The following is a 26,055-nucleotide window of genomic DNA, read 5'->3' on the forward strand; positions in this document are numbered from 1 at the left end:
ATCGCTGGATGTCCACATTCTAAATGGAACCATATTATATCGTGACCAATGAGTTAATTTCATTATAACATGAGATTGTATAGGGTTTTACCAGAACCAACCTTATAAAGTGGAATTCCTACTGATTATTACGCCATGTTCTGTTTGTCCATGCGTCCATCCGTCTGGAGTCATATTTCAGAACCCTCTGGACCAAATCAGTTCATTATTTGTATGTGAAACAATACATAATTGACAAAGCTAGGTAAAACAATCTTTTACATTTGATATCAGGATTCTGTTTCAATAAGATTTCTCAAGCTATACAAAATCTAAAGCCATTTATGCTTACAAAAGGATCAGTAAACGGTGCCATAAAGAACACAAGAGGGAATGCTACTTAAATATCCTTATATAGTTTTTGTCACTATGCATCTATGAGACATGTTTTTGTATATTCATTCTCAAATCTTTTAATTTGCTACAGTGTTGTGTCGACAGCTGACTGTCGTCATAGAGGAGCATGTGTCTTGCTTACTGTGATGGACCATGATATCATTCTAACTAACGACTATGCCGGTGAAGCCTATCTGCCTCTTGGTAGCATACCAGGACTTTCTCATGATTGTGGTGGATTTGAGAAACTTAAACCAATGACTTTATTACTAAGTCAACCTACTGCATCTAGTAAGTCAAATTGGTTTGTCTATTCTTTATTACTATAATTATGGTACATTTTGTGAGGTGGGTTCATATTAGAAGCCAAACAAAATGTGCAATGATGTTAACAGTATTATGTTAACTCATGATATGCCCTAAATCTTAAAATGTTTGATACCATGATAAAACCAATACTTTTATACTGTGCAGAAATCTGGTCAGATAGTATAATTAAACACCAAAAGATGTATATGAATATCATGTCACCAATGAAACAATTGCACATGAAATACTGCAAATACCTACTCAAAGTTAACAGCAAAGCGACCAATGTGGCATGTCTTTTAGAATTGGGAAGGCATCCATTAATTACAACAGGGACAAAACAGATGGTCAAATACTGGTCTTGAATAAAAAAAATGCCTGAAAATTCTCTGGTCTATGAAGCATACAGTCTTGGCTTAGAACTAGACAACTCTGGCACCTACTACTGGGTTTCCGGGTTAAAACTTATACTTAAAGATCTAGATATAGACCATTTGTGGCAGGAAGAAAAAAAGCAAAATGCGAACAATGTAAATATAGATAAAATAATATCAGAAAAACTAAAAACAAAGTTTGAAAAAAATTTTAAACAGATTTTAGACAATGATAACAAAGGGAAAAATCACAAAAATAAATTGCGCACTTACAGAGAACTGAAAACAGACTTTTTTTTTTTTTTTTCTGTTTGTTTGTCTTTATTCACATCTGTATTGCATTTTAGTCAAAATCCTAATAGGGATACGAACGCAATAAAGATAATTATTATTACCCAGTACTATTATTACAAAAAATATCAAACTGATATGACCAAAACAAATTTATATTCTTAATGGAAAGTACTAACAAAAATATAATCATAAATTTCAATGAAAACAACACTTTTTTTATTTGTTGTTTATATTTCATCTTTTTTGCTATAAATGAAAAGAACACTTAGTATTTCTAAGAATGTAATAAAGTTATTATTACGGTATTATTATACATTATGTGCACTAACAGACGTCAAACATCGATTTCACATCCAATTTGAAGAATCAGACATTTTCTATGCAGGCTAATATTGTGGATCGCTTTAATTTTAAGAAGACAAATTTTCATGAATATCATTGGTCAGGCTTTTTTAACAATGAAAGCATCACAAGAGATCTTTAGATGAGAGTTAGGTGCCCTTAGTCACCATAAACATCTACGAATGTTTGATTTGAGAATATTTGCAATGTGAAAAAATCAATGGTTTACGCTTTAGCACTAGTTCAAATATACGTTGTTAAGACATATTTCCATTAAAACAAGAGTGTTGTTGGTTTTCCTGCATCTCATGCTACCATAATTCTTTGTTTACAGCCGGCAATGACCTGTTCAGCATCTTGGAAAGCAGAGCACATTCAGACAAGGCTGCCCAGGAAATTGTGAAAAAAAGACATCAACTGATCGAGAAAGTACAGTCTCAGAAATCATAGTCAGAAGGTCTTGGAAAGAAGAGGATGAAATGTGAAAGATATCATACTATATTCAGGGATGTTGCTCCATGTTGTTACCAAAACAACAGAAATAATGTTTACATATTTTCCATACAATTAAATATTTTGCAGTCTAAAGAAATATAAGATTGCACCAATGTTTTGTTTTTATAAATAATTACATACACTAACTATAAACTGTACACGGAGAAATGTCTGCCAACCATGCTTCTTTCGTGACAACAGGGTAGCTGATCAACCAAAGTACAATGTCACACCAGACTTGTGAAAGTGATATACTGAAAAAAATTAATTTACTTTTAACCAATTTGCAATGCTTGACTTTTTCTCTCTCTTAGAATAATTGATTGCAGGCCTTATAAAACAAAATTCATTGTGATAAACCTTTTTCGTAGGCCTTGCAAATTTGTGGCTTTTGTAAATTTCTCCTTTTGAAGTACCTACATCTCAAGTACTGATTACAAATTTTATGGCTGTTATGTCAGATGTATCTCATCATCCTTTACATAATCTAAACAGTTTTTTGAATTTGTGAAATATTTATCAGTAGTTTTAATTTATTTATCAGAAACATCCACCTTATATTGGCTATTAACAATTCATGTATTTGTCAAAATATGTGAAATGGTGTCAATCATTTATCGGTATGTAGTAATTGGCTACTAAATCACATGCATTATGGGATTTATGCAAATGATTTCCTTATATAGATAATATATATATATATTCAGTAAAACTTTCCTGGGATATATCTTTTGCTGCCCACGTCCAACACTATAATTTGACGAACAAAAAGAACTTAATTCTGCCATTTACTTTTTAAATACATTGTATTTTTTACTTAATTTGCCTTGAGAAAATCAATATCAACAGTTTCAGAATAATTTTACTATTAGTGATTTCAACAATATTTTAATGTTGTGCATTGTTTTTATATAATTGTGCAATATTGATTTTTTTAAATGTATTTTGATAGTTAAAGGGATTACAGACTAAACACATTGACATGTACCTATCATTTCTCTAATTGTTACTACGTTATTTATTTATTTATCAATGCAATTTTTATTAGAACAATGACTTCCCAACTTGCAGCGTTCCTTCCGTTAATCGAACCATGAACAATTTATTAATATTTGAGGTAGGTGGTCGAATAAACTTTAAAAAACTAATGGGGCTGAATCATTGTGAGTTTTATTAGTAACTGGATTGTAAACTTAAAGAAAGACTCGAAATGCAACTAATTTTGTTTCTTTTCAATAAAATAATTAAACATCAAGATGAATTGACAACATCCGCTATGTGGTTGAATTGCTAAAGGGAAATAATAAAATATAGTTTGAACCAAAGTCATGTTGTCTAACTAATAGAATGATAATTTACCATCAGTTTGAGGGTTAATTCATTTTGTGTTGTGTTGTATTCAATGCTTACTGACGTAGACACCACCTAATAATGAAACTTCTACATTCCCATATAAAGTGCTTTATTTTCGTTGTTTCATTTTCGTTTCTTACTCAACAATTAAGTTGCATATTATATTGTTCTCAAATTGAAGTATAACAACATCCAACTGTTCAAAAATAAACTTGCATGTTAGTTTTCTAAAAATTGTATTTAGTGGGAATTTATGTTGATTTGGTTCAATAACAAACACAAAATTATAGTAAAATATATAAAGAAAATGTTGTTGGGAAAAATGGTGACACTCATGATTTCAGCGGCACCAGTAAAGTATGGGACCCAGTCTTGCATTGTTTCTTATGAATTGTAGGATTTCACGCTGTTCAACACTGGGGGCGCTGTCTAAAAATGTCACATTTTGTTTGAAACTATGGTCAGTAGTGCTTACTGACATAACATGCAGTGTGGTATTTTAATGGAAAAATTGCACACTGTTTTAAGTAGAAAGAGTTGTAGAGTGTTCATTTACATTGTATTTTTCATGTAGATTATAATAATCCAGTTTATTTTAAAACTTTATCTATATTACTCTTATACATGTGTACATTTTGAAATTTTGGTTGCACTTTTTTTTTTAAGCTTTGTACATGAACTGCAATATTCTATTTAGAACATTCCTATTTTTAATTATTGACTAATATATTGTCAAAACAACATTTTAATTTGAGTTTACAATACAAATTTTATTTGGTGGAGTATGCTTTAAGCCCTTTTTGTAAAATTAATTTGAATTTTATTACAGCTGAAGTAAACCACAAGCAACTGTTTATGGAGTTTTCAGTGATAACTGGCCTAGATATAAGTGATTTCTGCAATCTGCGTAACCTCGGGTCCAGTCTCAACATCGGCAAATCAAACGATTTATGTACATGCTCATACCACTTACCGTAATACATCGTACATTGAAATTGAGAGGACATGATAGTGATATTATATACAACATATTCAATACTCACTTTACTGCCAATAAATCTCTTTTTACATAACTTTGTAGTTTTATATTTAGAGCAAAGGAAAATGTCTGTGCCATGTTTTTGCTGTCCTTCATAATACTGGTAATGTAACCAAATGAATGGAAAAGTTCAGATATTATAAATTTACATTTTGTGTAAAATCAAATTAGCAAAGTTATGAATCAAACATCAGTTGACATCCAAAATTGTACCCTTAAGTTTTAGGATTTGGGATGCCAGGGTACACTGCTTTCAAATTGGTGTACTAGAACAATTTTTTGTTATAGTGCAAGTCAGTATATAAGAATGTGGCAAGGTTTTGCCTGACAACGTGAAGGGCAATAGCTAATCGGTCAACAATCTGAGGTCAAACAAAAGTATTTATGCATTTACTAACTTTAGCAAAAATGGACACCATTTGTCAGCCAGTGGTGTATTGTTGACTTGTACTCATCAATCATGTAATTGAAGCACTGCAGTTTCCACATACCTGTGTTTGAATTTTGTGTAAACAATGTATTTTCCATGTGTTGTATACGTCGCTATGGGTCCCATATCAAACACAGCACGATGCAACGAATGTAGCAATTTAAATATCACTTTACATGAAAATTCTAACGATTTAAGTGTTTGTAATATCAATCATTAGTTTGGAAATTTGAGAGATGTGTAAATATGTGTTAACATCATTCACTGTCTGTGGATAAAGTTATGTGAAGGATCATTCAATTAAAATAATTGTTGTGCAAGTCTCTGCAACCTGGAACAATAGTTTATTACTTATTTTGTGCAGAAACTGGGAATTGAATGGACCAAAGCACAATTATATTTTATAAATACGACAATGAAAATGTGCATATCGAATGATCAAGATTCTTGTTGGATGAGTGCATTTCTGAAAATGTTGATTGAAAAAAACTTTTTTCTTTTTTTTTAAATGTTTTAAACTTAATGTATATTAATCACATCTATAAGAAAAGATGTTATGTACATGTTGTAATGATTAACCATTTAAAAATATTTTCAATTGTTATAAGTATTTGCTTGGTGTGCTTTTCATACTTTTTCAACTAATTGAAGTTGTCAAAACTTTTTTATGTAAACTATTAATATTACTATACTGCCAGTTTTCTGACAAGGTATGGTGGAATTACAATGGAAAACACATTATAAATTTTTAAACATGTTTGACTTTTTTTGTTCATTGACTGTGAACCATGTGTAATGTAAATAGGCCACTTCCATGAACCCCTACCTACCAAAGATGTCATTTTATTTTACTGATTTGTTGTGTTTTATTCCCATACCATTTACCGGTAATACACAATAGACCATTTGTAGATATCAGATGATTATGCTGCAAGTTACGTAACTTTCCAGCCATGGTTCAATTTCATCTGCTGTTAGAATTTACTTCATGAGTGCCACCAAATTAACACCATGTGATTAGGACATTTGTCATGATTTCCTGTACTTTGGGGTGGACACAGTGAACAAGTACAAAATGTGGACTTCTTTATTCGGTGAGCAAGAAAGGAGTTCATCAACTTGTCTCATTTCAGTGGCCATTTTGAATCAAAATATACATATTACTTAAATTCATAACTAGTATAAGGCTGTTTTTTCTTCAGATTTTGACAACATTTCAGGGAATTCCAGTGTCAAAAGTCATACTTGAATGTAAATAGAGAACGCATTTTGGAACAATAACTTGACAACAGAAAAACTCAAAAAACAAAAATACCATGTGACATAAAAAGCTTAAAATGGTCTTCTAAAGGGTTGCGGTCATTGCAGCGACATGCTTTGGTCCAACACTACGCATAGAAACATAATACAACTTGTGAGTCAAATGTGTTGCATAATTATGCAAAATTTAATGTACATGCCCACAATGACCACTGCCCTTTAAATCACTTTTTTTAAGTATAACTTCTTTCTTGTATACCTTTCCCATTTTTCATCTACTTCTACCGTGAAACTATTTTATGCTTATTATTATGTGATGTGTACAGCACAATGCCATCTCATATTGTGTATCTTTCAATCAACAAATACAAAACCATATAAAGTGTGGTCTTATTTTGTTATATAAATATACCACCTAAATTACTGTAAAAAGCAAATATGTTCACTGAGGTCACTATTTTAAATGTTTGGGTGTGTTCACCAGGTCTTAAATTTTTTATTGCATTATCATGTGGATTTAGAAGATTGCATCGAGTAGCAACAGTCTAAATGTATGTGGATACTGGGAACCGATTTAACTTCGTTGAGAAACAACTTTTGTAGTCTGTGAACATCGTGATATTTCATTAACAGTGATCTAGGAGTTCTATGACACAGTGTCAGTGACTTCCACGAAATTTTGTCAAGACAAATCACATAAAATTCTCAAATGAAAATTCCTAGCAACGAAACTTAACCGGTTTATAGTAATATACATGCGCTTTAAAATTGAGTTTCTTTGTTTTATATCAAAACAGATCACCTTTTAAATATAAGATTCTATTGGTACATTCTATTTGTTGTTACACTTATATGCTATAAAGTAGATCTGAAATTGGTGCTTTACAAGTTGTAACTACAATACAGAAGCAGTGAAACCCTGTTAGCTGCCATTGATAGAACATACGAAATCTAGTGTACGTGCCACACGTATACACGACATGCATCATACACACAATTTTTGCTACTTTTGTAACTTTGTGTTCTATATTCACAATTGATTTTATATATGTCAGCAATCATGTGGTTCTGAACAAAATAGTGAAGGTCATGACAGGTTAAAAAAACTTTCATTTGCATCGAGGATTAAGTCATATTTTTGTGTGTGATATTTCAATTTACTGAGAGCTATTTGTTGTGTATACTTACGCTCACATTGTATTTCATCATTGAATAAAATTAACACAAAAAAGGTCTTGTCTATAATTTCTGTTCTAGTGAATAGATCCGCAGAATGGAGAATGTGTAAATAGTGTGTGAATTAAACTAAAGACAAACTGTCTTTAACATGGTTTTAATAATTTCCACGACTCCATTGCAGCTTGATTGGAATTAGCCTCGTTCCCAGCTTTGTAAAGAGTAGGTATGCACCTCAGAAAAAGAGTACCCTGAAATTAGTTTCTGAATCAATAAATTTCTTCCAAAATACTTAAGAAATGAGAAAGTTATCATGAATGAAGCCAGGGAGGTGCGCCCTCAATGGTGGCTGTGTAGAACATTTCCTATGGGCACATTTATTCACTTTGATAGAGTAAATACAGAAGTCCTCTTACAATAACCCCCCCCCCCCCCAATTTACATTTCTACAGACCAAGCAGTGGACATTAGAAAAAAAACATTTTATTTCCCAAATAAGTATTATTAACTTGGAAACATGTGGGAATTACATAGTTACTGGCTGTACCACAACATTCAAACAATGTAGATATACCGGTATTTATGAAAATCAAGCTTAAATTTGACATTTATGATAGATATAATGTACAATGCATGAATCCAGTGGTTTATTGCTTAAGTTGATATCTTAAAATAATGCTGATGGTAAATTTTATGTACAATATTTTTCTCCGTTCTATAATTGAAAAGCTTTCTGATATAAAGAATATCCTATAAACAACAAAAATAGAAAGTTTGGAAAACAAAGTTAAAGCATTATATTAACAATCATTTTCAAGGAGAAATATTAAAATTAAATTCAAATATTACAGATTATTATAAAGCATTTTACCCTGTGTATAGAGGATCAAACGTTTCTACTTATTAGCTAAATTACAAAAGAATTGAGTAGGGCATGTGTAAAACTTCAGAGAAAAAAATGGCAGATCTGAAATGGGCGGGAGTGAATCTGCAATGGGTCATAGCAAATCTGAAATAGGCTGGAGTGAATCTGAAACAGGCTGGAGTGAATCTGAAATAGGCTGGAGTGAATCTGAAATGGGCAGGAGTGAATCTGAAATAGGCTGGAGTGAATCTGAAATAGGCAGGGGTAAATCTGAAACAGGCTGGAATGAATCTGAAATGGGTAATAGCAAATCTGAAATGGGCTGGAGTGAATCTGAAATGGGTCATAGCAAACCTGAAATGGGCTGGAGTGAATCTGAAATTGGCTGGAGTGAATTTGAAATGGGCTGGAGTGAATCTGTAATGGGCTGGAGTGAATCTGAAATGGATCATAGCAAATCTGTTATGGGCTGGAGTGAATCTGAAATGGGTCATAGCAAATCTGAAATAGGCTGGAGTGAATCTGAAATGGGTCATAGCAAACCTGAAATGGGCTGGAGTGAATTTAAAATTGGCTGGAGTGAATTTGAAATGGGCTGGCGTGAATCTGTAATGGGCTGGAGTGAATCTGAAATGGATCATAGCAAATCTGTTATGGGCTGGAGTGAATCTGAAATGGGTCATAGCGAATCTGAAATAGGCTGGAGTGAATCTGAGATGTGTAATAGCAAATCTGAAATGGGCTGAAGTGAATTTGAAATGGGCTGGAGTGAATCTGAAATAGGCTGGAGTGAATCTGAAATGGGCTGAAGTGAATCTGAAATAGGTTGGAGTGAATCTGAAATAGGCTGGAGTGAATCTGAAATGGGTAATAGCAAATCTGAAATAGGTTGGAGCAAATCTAAAATAGACTGTGGCCATTCTGAAATAGGCTGGAGCAAATCTAAAATGTACTGTGGCAAAGGGCAGCAGGAAATCAGAAATGGGTCAAAGTAAATTTGAAATCATCAAATGGGCTGGAGCAAATCTAAAATGGGCTGCAGCAAAGGGCAGTAGGAAATCAGAAATATCGGTAGGTAACTGCAAGCACATACAAATCTCTTTGTTAATAATCTAATAAACACTGATGGCTTTTTATGAACTGAAGCAATATTTTGTGAAATAAATGCCATACCATGTAATACCTTCCAATTCCTATTTGCCATAGCCCATATGGTATATTTGAGAGTGTAATGGCAGTTGGAACATTATAATTAATACATCTTTATGTAGTAGAGTTTTAAAATCAAATGATAATTTTTTGCACAGTTGAGAAAACTGTTTGTGAATGAAGACATAATATTTTTGAAAGTTTCAGAGAAATTAAAAATCATAAAGTCTTATATTATTGCTTCCATGTAAAACTAGCGATACTAATTGAATATAATCTCAAGTTATTTTTTTATTGGTTATTAGCAGATATCCCTGATTATCATAGTGGAATATAAATTTGATATAAATAATTTAAAAGTAAATGCTGTATTGTTTGTAAAACTTATTATTGCTATTAAAGAAACTTAAAAAATATTTCACTTATGCACACTATTCATATGCAATTTTTTTATATGTTCCATTTATACAAACAACGGTATACACACATGCCAAATGTTCAGTTTTGCCAATCAATACAATGTTATTGATATTTCTTAGTTTTCAAACTGACCGATGACCAATTCGTAAACTAAAAATAATTTGATATGTGTTGTAGATCAGTGCAAAGACACTTTGCAGATATGCATGTTATTGTGTAAATGTTTTGAACTTCACTTTTATCAATTTGTACGACCTTTTGTTTAATTTAGTTGTTAATTATGAACCAATGAACTTCATTTCTGATCAGTTACATGTATTGATGTACAATTTTGAAAAATATGGAAGAATTTATTGGTGAAGACTGACAAAAACATTGATTGTCTCACATAACGTTGGAATAAGCCACATTCTATGTTATGAAATTGTCAGCTTCGAATACTAGTAGTCTGCAAGAAAAACACTATCTTCAACAGAAATAAAATATCTATTTATAAATAAAGCATGTTTGTCATAAACAAGCTGGATCTCACGAGATACAAAATTGAAAATATTCAAATAATAATTTCTTAATGTAAAATATAATGAAATCTTCAATATCATATTGCTATATAAATTTATCATTTCATATTTTTTTAAATAATTTTTCATCATTATTTTTGTGGCAGATTTGTCATAACATGTATTTTGTGAACCCAACATATGGGATACCTCCACTTAGGGAAACTTCAAGAAGCTTTTTCACAGACTTCCTAAATCGCCCACATTTCACATTGTTTTATCAGAGAAATGTAACGTTTACAAAAACGTAAGTAACAAACATTGTAATTAAGAATACTTTTGGTGGTGATCGTAGTCATCAATATCAGCTTCAATCGCTGCTGTAGATCGTATAACATCCGAACCATACACGCCGTTCATATGGCTAGCGGCAAATGCTGATCCGTTATGTTCACCAGATTTAGGATTAGTCAGACTGGCTTTGTATTCAAGCTGAGCATCCACAGGGAGTTGTTTCACTCTGTCTTGTAATAATTTCAACAGGAACATTTTGTCTTTGCCTTCAACACCGATTTGTACTCGTAATTTTGCCACTAATTGTTTGCTGCCTGTGGCAATTGAGCTAAAGTAGTATACAAGGAGACTAAGAAAAGAAACACATAATGATGCTTATGAGTAATTTATAATTCTCACAATCAAAGTGAGAGTAGGTCAACTTTTCAACATGTATCGTATATTGAACAAATCATAAAAAACAAACAGAAAGCTTTCACAGTTATTAATCTGCCATTTTGTGCTACACCAATAGCAATGCTTTTTACATATCAATACACTTTGGGTGATCAGGTGACATAACTCCATTTAAAAAATATGTATTCTGACGCATGAAAAGTAATCCTAAAGATTACTAATATGATATTACTACAAGATTAATATTAACTGACCTTAGTAAAATAGCGACTATCAAAACAGTTCCAGGTGACATGAGAAGGTCTATGATTACATAAATAGCATTCAATGTGTTACTATCTGCCCATTCTTCTAACAGTTCAGTCACCACATCATACATGTACACCAAATCCCGGAATGGACCACATTCATTTGATGATTCAATACTGCCAAACAAAGACACATTATTGAAAAGAAGTATTCCAGAACGTCGTAGGCTGATATTATCAAGTTATTACTGTATATATATTATTTACAAATCTGCTGAATTTAATCCATGGAACTGTAGAAAAGCACTCTCTATTGATAGAAGAGCACCCTCTAGTGATAGAAGAGCACCCTCTAGTGATAGAAGAGCACCCTCTAGTGATAGAAGAGCACCCTCTAGTGATAGAAGAGCACCCTCTAGTGATAGAAGAGCACCCTCTTATGATAGAAGAGCACCCTCTTATGATAGAAGAGCACTCTCTAGTGATAGAAGAGCACCCACTAGTGATAGAAGAGCACCCTCTAGTGATAGAAGAGCACCCTCTATTGGTAGAAGAGCACCCTCTATTGGTAGAAGAGCACCCTCTATTGATAGAAGATCACCCTCTATTGATAGAAGATCACCCTCTAGTGATAGAAGAACACCTTCTAGTGATAGAAGAGCACCCTCTAGTGATAGAAGATCATCCTCTAGTGATAGAAGGATACTCTATTGATAGTAAAAATATTTAAGCGATAGGAGAGCACCCTCCATTAATTTGTCTTTTAATGGCAATGTAGGCAAATATTAATAATAATTTTTAGAGATAGAATAAGGCCTTACCTGACCATACTGTAACAAACAGTACCAGCTGCTAAGAAGAACATACATAACAACATACCCAAAAATACTGTAGTTGTTCTGCCAGCTCGCCATGGTTTTAATGATGGGGTACAGTTACCAATAACACTGTACTATAAAAGGAAATACAAACATTTCAGATCTTCTCTGTACAACTACTGCACAAACAAGATCAAAATGATATACTTCTTTTGATAATTCTGGAAAATTCAGATTCTGTAAATATTATTAGTTTTTTAAATATATCGAGAATTGATGTATTACATAAAAAATTACATTGTATTCAATTACTGAAGCTTATAGTGCAATGCATCATGGGATGGATACTCACCCGTTTCACATAGAATAATACAATAAGTTTTATTATGCAAATGAAAACAAGTAAAGGCGAATAAAACAGACCAAGCCTGAAAAAAACAAATATAATAAAATGCTACAACTGAAAATTATATCAGAATCACAAAGACTATCAATTAATGCAAAATTCATTCCAAATAATAAACATAAAAATAATAAACATGACAATATATCAATTTATACATGCTGTTATCTGCAGACTTTTACTACTGATACAAAATATATTTGTACTATGGTCAAATGCAGTCTATTAACATTTGAATATACATAACACTTGTTACCGGTACACAGCAAAGTGCATTAAGAACAAGTCATTGTCAATGACATAGTCCCTGTTTGTTCTATAGGCATGAAATATTGCATGATCAGCGAGGCGATATTCATAATATCTATTTACATGTATGAGATACGTTTCTGGGAATTGCTCCATTGAACAAGATGACTGCCAGTCAGTCAACCAGCCATCTGTTTTTGTCCAATATGTCTGATATAATGTTTGAAGATGCAAAAATGGCTGCTAGATGGCCTGTTTGAATTCATCCCATCATGATTCCATTATGTTCAATATATGTACCAAGTTTAAACCAAATCTGTCCAAACATGACTGAGATCTGTTTGCGGAATGGTAAACATGTGTGATTTTGATACATTTTCAACCTTAAAATGGCATCTAGTCAGCCATCGTCAATTGAATCATGAAACAAATGCAGTGTATATGTCTGATATGATGTATGTGTGAAGTTTAAACTGTTTAGATCTTATCACTCATTAAGATAAGTTTAATACTACCCAAGTTTTGGATTCATGTTAAGGTTGTAGTTAATACATTACCAGGTTAATGTTTGTGACTGGATCAATTCCATGGTGTTTCTTGCAATATCAAACTCTGGTCTGCTCCGTGTTTTACAACAGTAATCACTGAAAATCCTGTCAATAAAGAAATGAACAAGACGATGCTGCTTGTGAGGGTGAATGTAAATATTTATTTAGCAATTATTACAAAAGGTAGTTTGCCAGGTTGGGGGGGGGGGGCGTTTCAGTCACAGATGTTTTTTCTATACACTGGTAACATGTAAACTGAAATAAGAAAGAAAAGTGAAATGACTTACCTCATCATGAACTCCACGAAGAATGTTGAGATCAATAGAAAAATGAAATCAATGATGACAAGACGATATAATTCTTGTCCAAATTCAGTCTCCCAACAATTCTGAAATAATTAAAATGCAGATTCAGTCCAAAAATTAATATCAATAATATAAAGGTCAAGTATGTTGCAAAATACCCCCCCCCCCCCCCCCAACTTGCAGACAGTAAATAGTCTTCTCTAGCTGCAATATGAGGCACACATGGGAAAATTGACACACTTTCCAGACAAGGTTCATTTATTGTAGGAAAGAAAGGCAACAGTAGTTACACACATCATGATAGAGCTAGAAGTCAAAAAGACAATGCTCTGATTAGTACCATTCAGCTACAGTGCTCCTTGCTTTCATTTTTGAGTCAGTACATACAGCTCTAAAAACTGAAACAACTGACACATTCCCAATAGAGGGCGCTGTTGGATAATACTGTAGCTGTTGAAATTGATATGAAGTACTGTAAAATACTTTATATTCGCTTGAAATTTATTTTCACTTAAGGGATAATTCAATGAAAATAGAATCCAGTGAATATTTCTTTTTTCCTATATTTTTTATTATTTATTATATTTTTTATCATCAAAAATCAGTGGAAATGAACTCTATATAAACGTCCAAATAGTCTTTTCAGTGAGAAATAATTCTAGCCAAAAAAAAAGTATTTTACAGTATTTAATCATGGTTTGTTTCAAAAAATATTATTTCTTTGGTTTACTATTTATGTGTGAACTTCATGTTCATTTTATTGTGGAAGCATGATAGATTCTGTACAACTGCTGTACAAATTTTTTACTGAGATACTGAAAAACAGCAATAAATTGATTTAGTATTTAGGATAGCAGAGCATAACCAATGAATGTAAATACAATAACTTACTTCAATACATACAACTGGGTTTTTAGTTGTGTTCACATACATACTAGGTGTTGTTGAGATGTTAGTGATGCTGGTTTCATTGGCTGCACCAGAACTTGGTGTGTACATATCCACTACAAAAAATACAAATAAATTTATACTTGTACATCATACAAGTGACATCATATTTGCATTAAAAAAATAAAAACATTTCTGGAGCATGGAATTTTCAGTTTAATTACATTAAAAACATTTTGTACCGGTAACCTTCTCATGCATGCAAAAACAAGCACCAATTAAACATTTTCATATTTTACTGATGAGGTAATGGTGTTTTATAACTAGGTATAAAAACATAAAAATGTCATGCCACAATGAAAACTAGCATTGTTCATGATAACCCTTTCAAATAATGTGTAAACTATTTTTCATTTATCACAAGGGAAGGATGCAGGACGGATGTTGTTGGAGTTTTGTGATGAAAAGGAGTTGTGTGTAGCAAATACATGGTTTAAGAAGGAGGACAAAAGGAAGGTGACGTTCAGCTCTGGAGGAAACGAGACAGAGATTGATTTTGTGCTAGTGGACAAGGAGAAGAGAAAATTTCTGAAGGATATAAAGGTATTTCCAGGGGAATTACAACACAGGTTGGTGGCTGTGGATGTGGACAAGAGGAGGGTGAAAAAATAGTAAGGAAGGTAGCACTGGTGAGGAGGAATGTGTGGAAATTGAAAGAAGAAGATACCAGAAAGATTTTTGAAGCGAGAGTTGGGGAGCTTGTGGAGACTGATGCATCAGATTTGTGGGGGTGCTTTAAAGAAGGGGTGTTGCAGGCATGTGATGAAGTTTGTGGGAAGAAGAAAGGTAGGAGGGGCAGAGGAGACACAGGGTGGTGGAATGAAGAGGTGAAGGAAGCAATAGCAAGAAAGAAAGATGCATACAAGAAAATGCGAAAAAGTGGTACTGAAGAGAATAAGGTTAGGTATAAGAGATTGAAGAAACAAGCAAAGAAAGTGGTGGCAAAGGCCATGAGGGAGGAAAATGAGAAGGTGCTGAGTGAGCTTAAGGGGAATCCAAACAAGGTATATAAGATAGTGAAGGCAATGAAAGGGGATGGAAGAGATGTTACAGGGGGAAGATGTATGAGAGGAAGCGATGGCAAATTGAATTTCAGTGAGAGAGATAGAAGTAAAGTCTGGAAAGAACATATGGAAAAAATCATGAATGAGGAGAATGAGTGGGATCAGGATGTGGAGGCTGATCTGGTGGAAGGGCCAGTTGAAAGAGTCAGTCGAGAAGAAGTAGTGAAGGCAATCAGAGACATGAAAACTGGAAAGGCTGCTGGACCCTCGGAAGTGAGCGCGGAGATGATTTGTGCAAGTGGAGACATAGGGATTGGTGTGATAATGGAGTTATGCCAGAGAGTGTTAGATGGAAGAGGAATGCCTGAGGAGTGGGAGGTGAGTGTGGTAGTACCAATTTTTAAAGGAAAAGGGGATGCAAAGAGTTGTGGTGCGTATAGGGGTGTGAAACTATTAGAGCATGCAATGAAAATTGTGGAGAGGGTGATAGTGAATAGAATCCGGAAATTAGTGGAAGTGGATGAGATGCAGTTTGGTTTTATGCCAGGGAAAGGAACAATTGATGCAGTGTTTATTCTGAGGAGGATGCAAGAGTAATATCGTGCAAAAGGGAAGAAACTGTATATGTGTTTTGTGGATTTGGAGAAGGCCTTTGATAGAGTCCCGAGGAAGGTGATGGAGTGGGCAATGCGGAAGAGAGGTATACCAGAGGCAATGGTAAGAGCAGTGATGAGTTTGTATGAAGGAGCAAAAACAAGAGTTAGAGTAGGATCGGAGTTGTCAGAGGAGTTTGAAGTGAAGGTGGGTGTGCATCAAGGCTCTGTACTATCACCATTGATATTTGCAGTTGTCATTGATGTAGTTTCAGAGAGTGCAAGAGAAGGGCTGATGAGAGAGATGTTGTATGCTGATGACTTGGTCTTGATGGATGACACAATGGAGGGATTGAGGGAGAGGTTTGTAAAATGGAAAAAAGCATTTGAGAGTAAGGGTTTGAAGGTAAATCTGGGAAAGACAAAAGTGATGGTGAGTGGGACGGAGGAGAAAGCTTTGGTGAGTAAGGTTGACCCATGTGGCATGTGTGGAAAGAGGGTAAAGGTAAATTCAGGGCGGTGTGTGAAATGTGGGAAGTGGATACATGGGAGATGTGCAAAGATAAAGAGGGTGACCCAAAGATTGGCAAGGGATTTTGCGTGTGGAAGATGTAAGAATGGAGCTGGAAGGGTGGTGGAACAGGAAGAAAAGTTGTGTGATGAGGTTGAGTCAGTGAAGGAGTTTACATACCTGGGGGACAAGGTAAGTGTGGGTGGTGGGTGTGAGGCGGCTGTGACAGCTAGAGCAAGGTTTGCTTGGGTGAAGTTTAGGGAATGTGGAGAGCTACTATATGGAAAGAGATTTCCCTTGGAGATGAAAGGAATAGTTTATAAGAGTTGTGTGAGATCAGCATTGCTGTATGGGAGCGAGACATGGCGTTTGAGTGAAAATGAGCTGGGTATTATAAGGAGGACAGAGAGAGCGATGGTGAGAGTGATGTGTGGGGTGAAGTTGATGAACAGAAAGAAAACTGAGGACTTGATGCAGATGTTGGGTTTGAATGAAGCGGTAGATCGGTTGGCGAAGGCAAATGGGGTACGTTGGTATGGGCATGTGCTGAGGAGGGAGGATGGGCATGTATTAAGAAGGGCCCTTGATTTAGAGGTGAGCGGTCCAAGGAAAAGGGGAAGGCCAAAGAAGACGTGGAAGATGCAAGTGGAGGAGGAGAGTGGGAAGGTTGGGATGAGGATGAGGGATGCTTTAAATCGTGCAAAGTGGAGGGAGGGGGTAAGAGCGATTGCCACTAGTTTAAGGTGAATCCGGCCACCCTTGTCTTCGGGGACCAAACCGGATTTAAAACTCTGGACTACTACTACTACAAGATCCTGTTTTAAGTGTAAAATCAAACGTGAAAACAGAACAAACAAAGATCATAGCGACACAGCGACATCAAAAGATCATGTCAGATTCAACAAACAGGAAGGTATTTTGGGTATATTCACGTCTAATAATGTGCTATACACATTTGATGATGGTCAATTATCTCAGCACCACCTCTCTGAAATATACGCATTTTGACATTGAACAATATAAAGACATTCAAAATCAGATATTCGCGACAAACGTTTGATGTCTTTACGCATTACACAAGTCTCAGAGTAAACAGAAAATGACCTATGTATGCTAGCTTAATTCTGGTAATCACATCTTGTGGTACAGCAACAGCCAGTAGTGGTGTATTAAAATAGAATTGACCAATTTAACAGAACCAGGAACAGACATTTTGAAAGTATGGATAAACTAACCTGTTTTACAGCCTGATCTTTCCAACCAAAAATGTATAAGAACAATAAACAACACAGCGTTCAATAAAATAGTTCTGTGGGGAGATAAAAATAAAAATCTTTGGTAAACAATGCTCTGGTCATTCCTAATTTCAGTCTTATATATTATATTCTGCACTTACACAACAACCCCATCAATAATGTAAATTAATCTGTTGTTATCAATACTCATAACCTTAAGTTTGAATGTATCTGGGAAATAGTGATACTTGTCTATAAATGTATCTATATATCTTACCTTGCCATAGTTATATAAAGTTTTACTCTTGGACTGCGATAGTTTTCATAATTACTTATAAAACTAAATATTGGTGGCAGCACAAAATTCAATCCACAGATAATTAAAGGCATAATTAACACAGTCAAGTCACCAAATTGTTCTTGCTGAAACATAAATACAAATACATTATATCAATATCTATACCAAAGCATTCAACATTGAAGTTTCACATGTGTATTGAATACACTTTGAAACCCAACAATCACATGACACATCACATATGGGTTGAATAATTATTTTTTCTATTTGTAACACTAACACTTTAAATATGTAAATGACATACTATAATAGTTATCATATAATATATGCAAATTTACATTTAAGTGCACTTCTATATACCGGTAGGATATACATGTATGGTATGTTGAAATGTTAAAATAGTAAATTCAATTTATAACTATAGAGGGCGCCCTTCAATTATACCATCCTCTGATCTCGTATCAAACCTGATCATCCATCCATGAATTATTTGGCTATAACACTTATACCTTGAAATTTTATGATAAATACTGATATAGAAGTTATGTTCAAGCACTGTTCCCCTTATATAAAGCAAATCTGGCATTGAAAACAAATGTGATTTCATCTCAAAAAATATCCTGAAACACACAAGTGGTATACTAGTCATAACTCTTGTTGCATGCCTTCATTATAGTACTGGTTGTATGTCATTATCAGGTTATTACCGTTTACTGGTAGCATAGTGGTTGTCGCATCAGACTCATGATCGGTAGACCCAAGTTCAAATCCTACCTTCGGCTGAACATCAAAAGGGTCGACCCCTACCCTGGGTGAGTGTGCCACAGATTCAATGGGAAGGCCAATTCCACTGGCCGAGATTCATTCACCAACGAATGCTACTTTGGGGGAACCTTGGTTAAGGTCCGCAGGTGCTTGTGTTCGACCGAGCCTGGATGGCGCATTAAAATTGCCATTTAATAGGGAGATGGCCACACGGCCCTGTCATGTAGTCCCAAACAGGAAATGACTTCTGTGGCAAAATGCACTATGTGTCAACACTAGCACTTGCAAGTTGCACTTACAAAATAGAAAAAAATCAAGAGAGACAACAGTGACATTCAATGTCCGGAACTGTCGCCTGGCACAAAAACATTTAAAAAAAGTCTTCATCAGTAACCCTGCTTGAGATATCACATTTATGCATATTAATGAGGTCACTTGAACCCATTTATGCAAAGTAGGTAATTAATATGCATGGATTTCAACCCTGAAGTAACAGATCTGTGGTTTATCCGAAAACACTAATGTACCAAGTTTCATTGAAATTTGATGAGTGGTACTCAAGATATTTATGGAACACCTAGAAATTGGTTAATTTATGCTGAGTAGGTAATTAGTAAGCACAAAATTAAACTCTAAGCTCAACATGTAACATGTATATGGCTTATCCCAGAGTATCAATGTACCAAGTTTCATTGAAAACTGATGAGTTTTTGAGATATTTGTGAAACAGGTATCAATATATAAAGTTTTATTGAAATCTGTTAGGTAGTTTCTCAAAGAATAAAGGAAAAATGCTTAAAATGATAATTAATATGTACATATAGTAACCAGAAACTAATCAGGTCTGCACATTATCCCAGACCATCTATGTACCAAGTTTCATTCAAATCTTATAAGTAGATCTTGGTTTATCGGTGGAAAATACACAGGCAAAGTCTCCCATTGTGTGCCTCAAACACAGGAGTAAACAAGTCATTGTCAATGACACGTCCCCGTTCCAATCATATTTGAGTGACATATACATTCAAAGCAGATCATGACCGAAATGCACCTGCATATGTACAACACATTGTGCTAAATCTGAACAAAATCCATCCATGCATGACTGAGATCCGGTTCTGGAATTGTGAAAATACGTGATTTTGATGCATTTTCGGCCTTAAAATGGCCATCATTCCGCTATTGTTAAGCAGATCATGAAACAAATGCACATATCTATTTGTGACATGATGTACCATGTGTGTGTGAAGTTTGAACTTGATCAATCCAGACATGTCTTGGATACGGATCCAGAACTGAATTCTTTAACAAAATGGCCGCCAGTCGGCCATTTCGAACTTGATCCGAAAAAAAAAAAGACGTGCATCAAGGTCCTATTATGTTTAATGTATGTACCAAATTTGAACAAAATCCATCCATGCATAACTGAGATACGGGTCCGGAATGGTGAAAATGTGCGATTTCAATGCATTTTCGGCCTTAAAGCGGCCCCCATTTGGCTATCGTTAATGAGATCATGAAACAAATGCACATACATATTTGTGACATGATGTACCTTGTGTGTGTGAAGTTTGAACTTGATCAATCCAGACATGTCTCGGATACGGATCCAGAACTGAATTTTTTAAAACAAAATGGCCGCTAGTCGGCTATTTCGAACTTGATCCGAAAAAAAAATGACGTGCATCAAGGTCCTATTATGTTTAATGTATGTACCAAATTTGAATGAAATCCGTCCATGCATAACTGAGATCTGGGTCCGGAATGGTGAAAATGTGTGATTTCAATGCATTTTCGGCCTTAAAGCGGCCGCCATTTGGCTATCGTTAATGAGATCATGAAACAAATGCACATACATATTTGTGACATGATGTACCTTGTGTGTGTGAAGTTCGAACTTGCTCAATCCAGACATGTCTTGGATACGGATCCAGAACTGAATTCTTTAAAACAAAATGGCCGCCAGTCGGCTATTTCGAACTTGATCCGAAAAAAAAAATGACGTGCATCAAGGTCCTATTATGTTTAATGTATGTACCAAATTTGAATGAAATCCGTCCATGTATAACTGAGATCCGGGTCCGGAATGGTGAAAATGTGCGATTTCAATGCATTTTTGGCCTTAAAGTGGCCGCCATTTGGCTATCGTTAATGAGATCATGAAACAAATGCACATACATATTTGTGACATGATGTACCTTGTGTGTGTGAAGTTTGAACTCGATCAATCCAAGCATGTCTCAGATACGGATCCAGAACTGAATTCTTTAAAACAAAATGGCCGCCAGTCGGCCATTTCGAACCCGATCCAAAAAAAAAAATGACGTGCATCAAGGTCCTATTATGTTTAATGTATGTACCAAATTTGAACAAAATCCGTCCATGCATAACTGAGATCCGGGTCCGGAATGGTGAAAATGTGCGATTTTGATGCATTTTCGGCCTTAAAATGGCCGCTATTCGGCTATCGTTAATCGGATCATGAAAAAAATGCATGTGCATATGTCCCATATAATGTGTGATGTATGAGTGAAGTTTGAACTTAATCGGTCCATGCATGTTCGAGATACATTGTACAGGTGATCACGGACGCACGGACGCACACAGGGCAAAACATAAGTCCCCGTTTTCGGACTGCGTTCGAACGGGGACTAAAAACAGATAGAATCAAATAAATGCAGAGATAAATAGAATTTCTGTATTCAACCAGTATAAATTACTGTGAAAAAAAACAATATTCCTCGTCCTGCATGTAGCAACATAACACTGAAAGGGTGGTGGTCGTTGTTGAATATTGTGTAAAAAAACAATGTATTTTACATGCATTGAGTAGGTCCTATATCGAATACATTGTGACATGATGACCAACACCCTTTAACTATTTTTAGCTCAAAAACATTCCAGCAATTACAATTTATGCAGTCGTTTTTCAAAACAATCAGCTTTTCAGTAATCATAAATAATAGCCTAGTAATCATATATAATAGCCTAGTAATCATATATAATAGCCTAGTAATCATATATAATAGCCTAGTAATCATATATAATAGCCTAGTAATCATATATAATAGCCTAGTAATCATATATAATAGCCTAGTAATCATATATAATTACCTGGTAATCATATATAATAGCCTAGTAATCATATATAATAGCCTAGTAATCATATATAATTACCTAGTAATCATAAATAATAGCCTAGTGATCATATATAATAGCCTAGTGATCATATATAATAGCCTAGTAATCATACATAATAGCCTAGTGATCATATATAATAGCCTAGTGATCATATATAATAGCCTAGTAATCATATATAATAGCCTAGTGATCATATATAATAGCCTAGTGATCATATATAATAGCCTAGTAATCATATATAATAGCCTAGTAATCATATATAATAGCCTAGTAATCATATATAATAGCCCAGTAATCATAAATAATAGCCTAGTAATCATATATAATTACCTGGTAATCATATATAATAGCCTAGTAATCATATATAATTACCTGGTAATCATATATAATAGCCTAGTAATCATATATAATAGCCTAGTAATCATATATAATTACCTAGTAATCATAAATAATAGCCTAGTAATCATATATAATAGCCTAGTAATCATATATAATAGCCTAGTAATCATATATAATAGCCTAGTGATCATATATAATAGCCTAGTAATCATATATAATAGCCTAGTAATCATATATAATAGCCTAGTAATCATATATAATAGCCTAGTAATCATATATAATAGCCTAGTAATCATATATAATAGCCTAGTAATCATATATAATAGCCTAGTGATCATATATAATAGCCTAGTAATCATATATAATAGCCTAGTAATCATATATAATAGCCTGATAATCATATATAATAGCCTAGTAATCATATATAATAGCCTAGTAATCATATATAATAGCCTAGTAATCATATATAATAGCCTAGTAATCATATATAATAGCCTAGTAATCATATATAATAGCCTAGTAATCATAAATAATAGCCTAGTAATCATATATAATAGCCTAGTAATCATAAATAATAGCCTAGTAATCATATATAATAGCCTAGTAATCATATATAATAGCCTAGTGATCATATATAATAGCCTAGTAATCATATATAATAGCCTAGTGATCATATATAATAGCCTAGTGATCATATATAATAGCCTAGTAATCATATATAATAGCCTAGTAATCATATATAATAGCCTAGTAATCATATATAATAGCCTAGTAATCATATATAATAGCCCAGTAATCATAAATAATAGCCTAGTAATCATATATAATTACCTGGTAATCATATATAATAGCCTAGTAATCATATATAATTACCTGGTAATCATATATAATAGCCTAGTAATCATATATAATAGCCTAGTAATCATATATAATTACCTAGTAATCATAAATAATAGCCTAGTAATCATATATAATAGCCTAGTAATCATATATAATAGCCTAGTAATCATATATAATATCCTAGTGATCATATATAATAGCCTAGTAATCATATATAATAGCCTAGTATACCTGGTAATCATATATAATAGCCTAGTAATCATATATAATAGCCTAGTAATCATATATAATAGCCTAGTAATCATATATAATAGCCTAGTAATCATATATAATAGCCTAGTAATCATAAATAATAGCCTAGTGATCATATATAATAGCCTAGTGATCATATATAATAGCCTAGTAATCATATATAATAGCCTAGTAATCATATATAATAGCCTAGTAATCATATATAATAGCCTAGTGATCATATATAATAGCCTAGTGATCATATATAATAGCCTAGTGATCATATATAATAGCCTAGTGATCATAAATAATAGCCTAGTAATCATATATAATAGCCTAGTAATCATATATAATAGCCTAGTAATCATATATAATAGCCTAGTAATCATATATAATAGCCTAGTAATCATATATAATAGCCTAGTAATCATATATAATAGCCTAGTAATCATATATAATAGCCTAGTGATCATATATAATAGCCTAGTAATCATATATAATAGCCCAGTAATCATAAATAATAGCCTAGTAATCATATATAATTACCTGGTAATCATATATAATAGCCTAGTAATCATATATAATTACCTGGTAATCATATATAATAGCCTAGTAATCATATATAATTACCTAGTAATCATAAATAATAGCCTAGTAATCATATATAATAGCCTAGTAATCATATATAATAGCCTAGTGATCATATATAATAGCCTAGTGATCATATATAATAGCCTAGTAATCATATATAATAGCCTAGTAATCATATATAATAGCCTAGTAATCATATATAATTACCTGGTAATCATATATAATAGCCTAGTAATCATATATAATAGCCTGGTAATCATATATAATAGCCTAGTAATCATATATAATTACCTAGTAATCATAAATAATAGCCTAGTGATCATATAAAATAGCCTAGTGATCATATATAATAGCCTAGTAATCATATATAATAGCCTAGTAATCATATATAATAGCCTAGTGATCATATATAATAGCCTAGTGATCATATATAATAGCCTAGTGATCATATATAATAGCCTAGTGATCATATATAATAGCCTAGTAATCATATATAATAGCCTAGTGATCATATATAATAGCCTAGTGATCATATATAATAGCCTAGTGATCATATATAATAGCCTAGTGATCATATATAATAGCCTAGTAATCATATATAATAGCCTAGTAATCATATATAATAGCCTAGTAATCATATATAATAGCCTAGTAATCATATATAATAGCCTAGTAATCATATATAATAGCCTAGTGATCATATATAATAGCCTAGTGATCATAAATAATAGCCTAGTGATCATATATAATAGCCTAGTGATCATATATAATAGCCTAGTAATCATATATAATAGCCTAGTAATCATATATAATAGCCTAGTAATCATATATAATAGCCTAGTAATCATATATAATAGCCTAGTAATCATATATAATAGCCTAGTAATCATATATAATAGCCTAGTGATCATATATAATAGCCTAGTAATCATTTATAATAGCCTAGTAATCATATATAATAGCCTAGTAATCATATATAATAGCCTAGTAATCACATATAATAGCCTAGTAATCATATATAATAGCCTAGTAATCATATATAATAGCCTAGTGATCATATATAATAGCCTAGTAATCATTTATAATAGCCTAGTAATCATATATAATAGCCTAGTAATCATATATAATAGCCTAGTAATCATATATAATAGCCTAGTAATCATATATAATAGCCTAGTAATCATATATAATAGCCTAGTAATCATATATAATAGCCTAGTAATCATATATAATAGCCTAGTGATCATATATAATAGCCTAGTGATCATTTATAATAGCCCAGTGATCATATATAATAGCCTAGTGATCATATATAATAGCCTAGTAATCATATATAATAGCCTAGTAATCATATATAATAGCCTAGTAATCATATATAATAGCCTAGTAATCATATATAATAGCCTAGTAATCATATATAATTACCTAGTAATCATATATAATAGCCTAGTAATCATATATAATAGCCTAGTAATCATATATAATTACCTGGTAATCATATATAATAGCCTAGTAATCATATATAATAGCCTAGTAATCATATATAATAGCCTAGTAATCATATATAATAGCCTAGTAATCATATATAATAGCCCAGTAATCATATATAATTACCTGGTAATCATATATAATAGCCTAGTAATCATATATAATAGCCTAGTAATCATATATAATAGCCTAGTGATCATAAATAATAGCCTAGTGATCATATATAATAGCCTAGTGATCATATATAATAGCCTAGTAATCATATATAATAGCCTAGTAATCATATATAATAGCCTAGTAATCATATATAATAGCCTAGTAATCATATATAATAGCCTAGTAATCATATATAATAGCCTAGTAATCATATATAATAGCCTAGTAATCATATATAATAGCCTAGTGATCATATATAATAGCCTAGTGATC

General features: G+C 33.1%; 2 protein-coding genes across 3 annotated transcripts in view; one reads left to right on the forward strand and one right to left on the reverse strand.

Moving 5' to 3' along the window:
* Positions 1–2,164, forward strand: part of LOC102801357 (BAI1-associated protein 3-like) — a 185,491-nt gene extending 183,327 nt beyond the window's left edge. The window contains exons 29-30 of the mRNA XM_085502869.1: positions 467–666; positions 2,029–2,164. Of these exons, the coding sequence (XP_085358995.1) occupies positions 467–666; positions 2,029–2,144 (316 nt within the window). The 3' untranslated portion in view covers positions 2,145–2,164. The remainder of the gene's footprint in view (positions 1–466; positions 667–2,028) is intronic.
* Positions 2,165–7,914: 5,750 nt separating this feature from the next.
* The window catches only part of LOC102801118 (transmembrane channel-like protein 7), a 65,561-nt gene continuing 47,420 nt past the window's right edge, over positions 7,915–26,055 (reverse strand). For both annotated transcript variants that reach the window (XM_085502024.1, XM_085502025.1), the window contains 9 exons: positions 18,211–18,356; positions 17,934–18,007; positions 14,534–14,646; positions 13,625–13,725; positions 13,347–13,442; positions 12,490–12,565; positions 12,141–12,271; positions 11,326–11,496; positions 7,915–11,024 (listed from right to left, as the gene is read on the reverse strand). In XM_085502024.1, coding sequence (XP_085358150.1) covers positions 10,709–11,024; positions 11,326–11,496; positions 12,141–12,271; positions 12,490–12,565; positions 13,347–13,442; positions 13,625–13,725; positions 14,534–14,646; positions 17,934–18,007; positions 18,211–18,356 — 1,224 coding nt within the window. In that variant the 3' untranslated portion in view covers positions 7,915–10,708. The remainder of the gene's footprint in view (positions 11,025–11,325; positions 11,497–12,140; positions 12,272–12,489; positions 12,566–13,346; positions 13,443–13,624; positions 13,726–14,533; positions 14,647–17,933; positions 18,008–18,210; positions 18,357–26,055) is intronic.

Source organism: Saccoglossus kowalevskii, chromosome 8 (assembly GCF_978046115.1).
Source record: "Saccoglossus kowalevskii chromosome 8, keSacKowa6.1, whole genome shotgun sequence".
In the NCBI taxonomy this organism is placed as follows: Eukaryota; Metazoa; Hemichordata; class Enteropneusta; family Harrimaniidae; genus Saccoglossus; species Saccoglossus kowalevskii.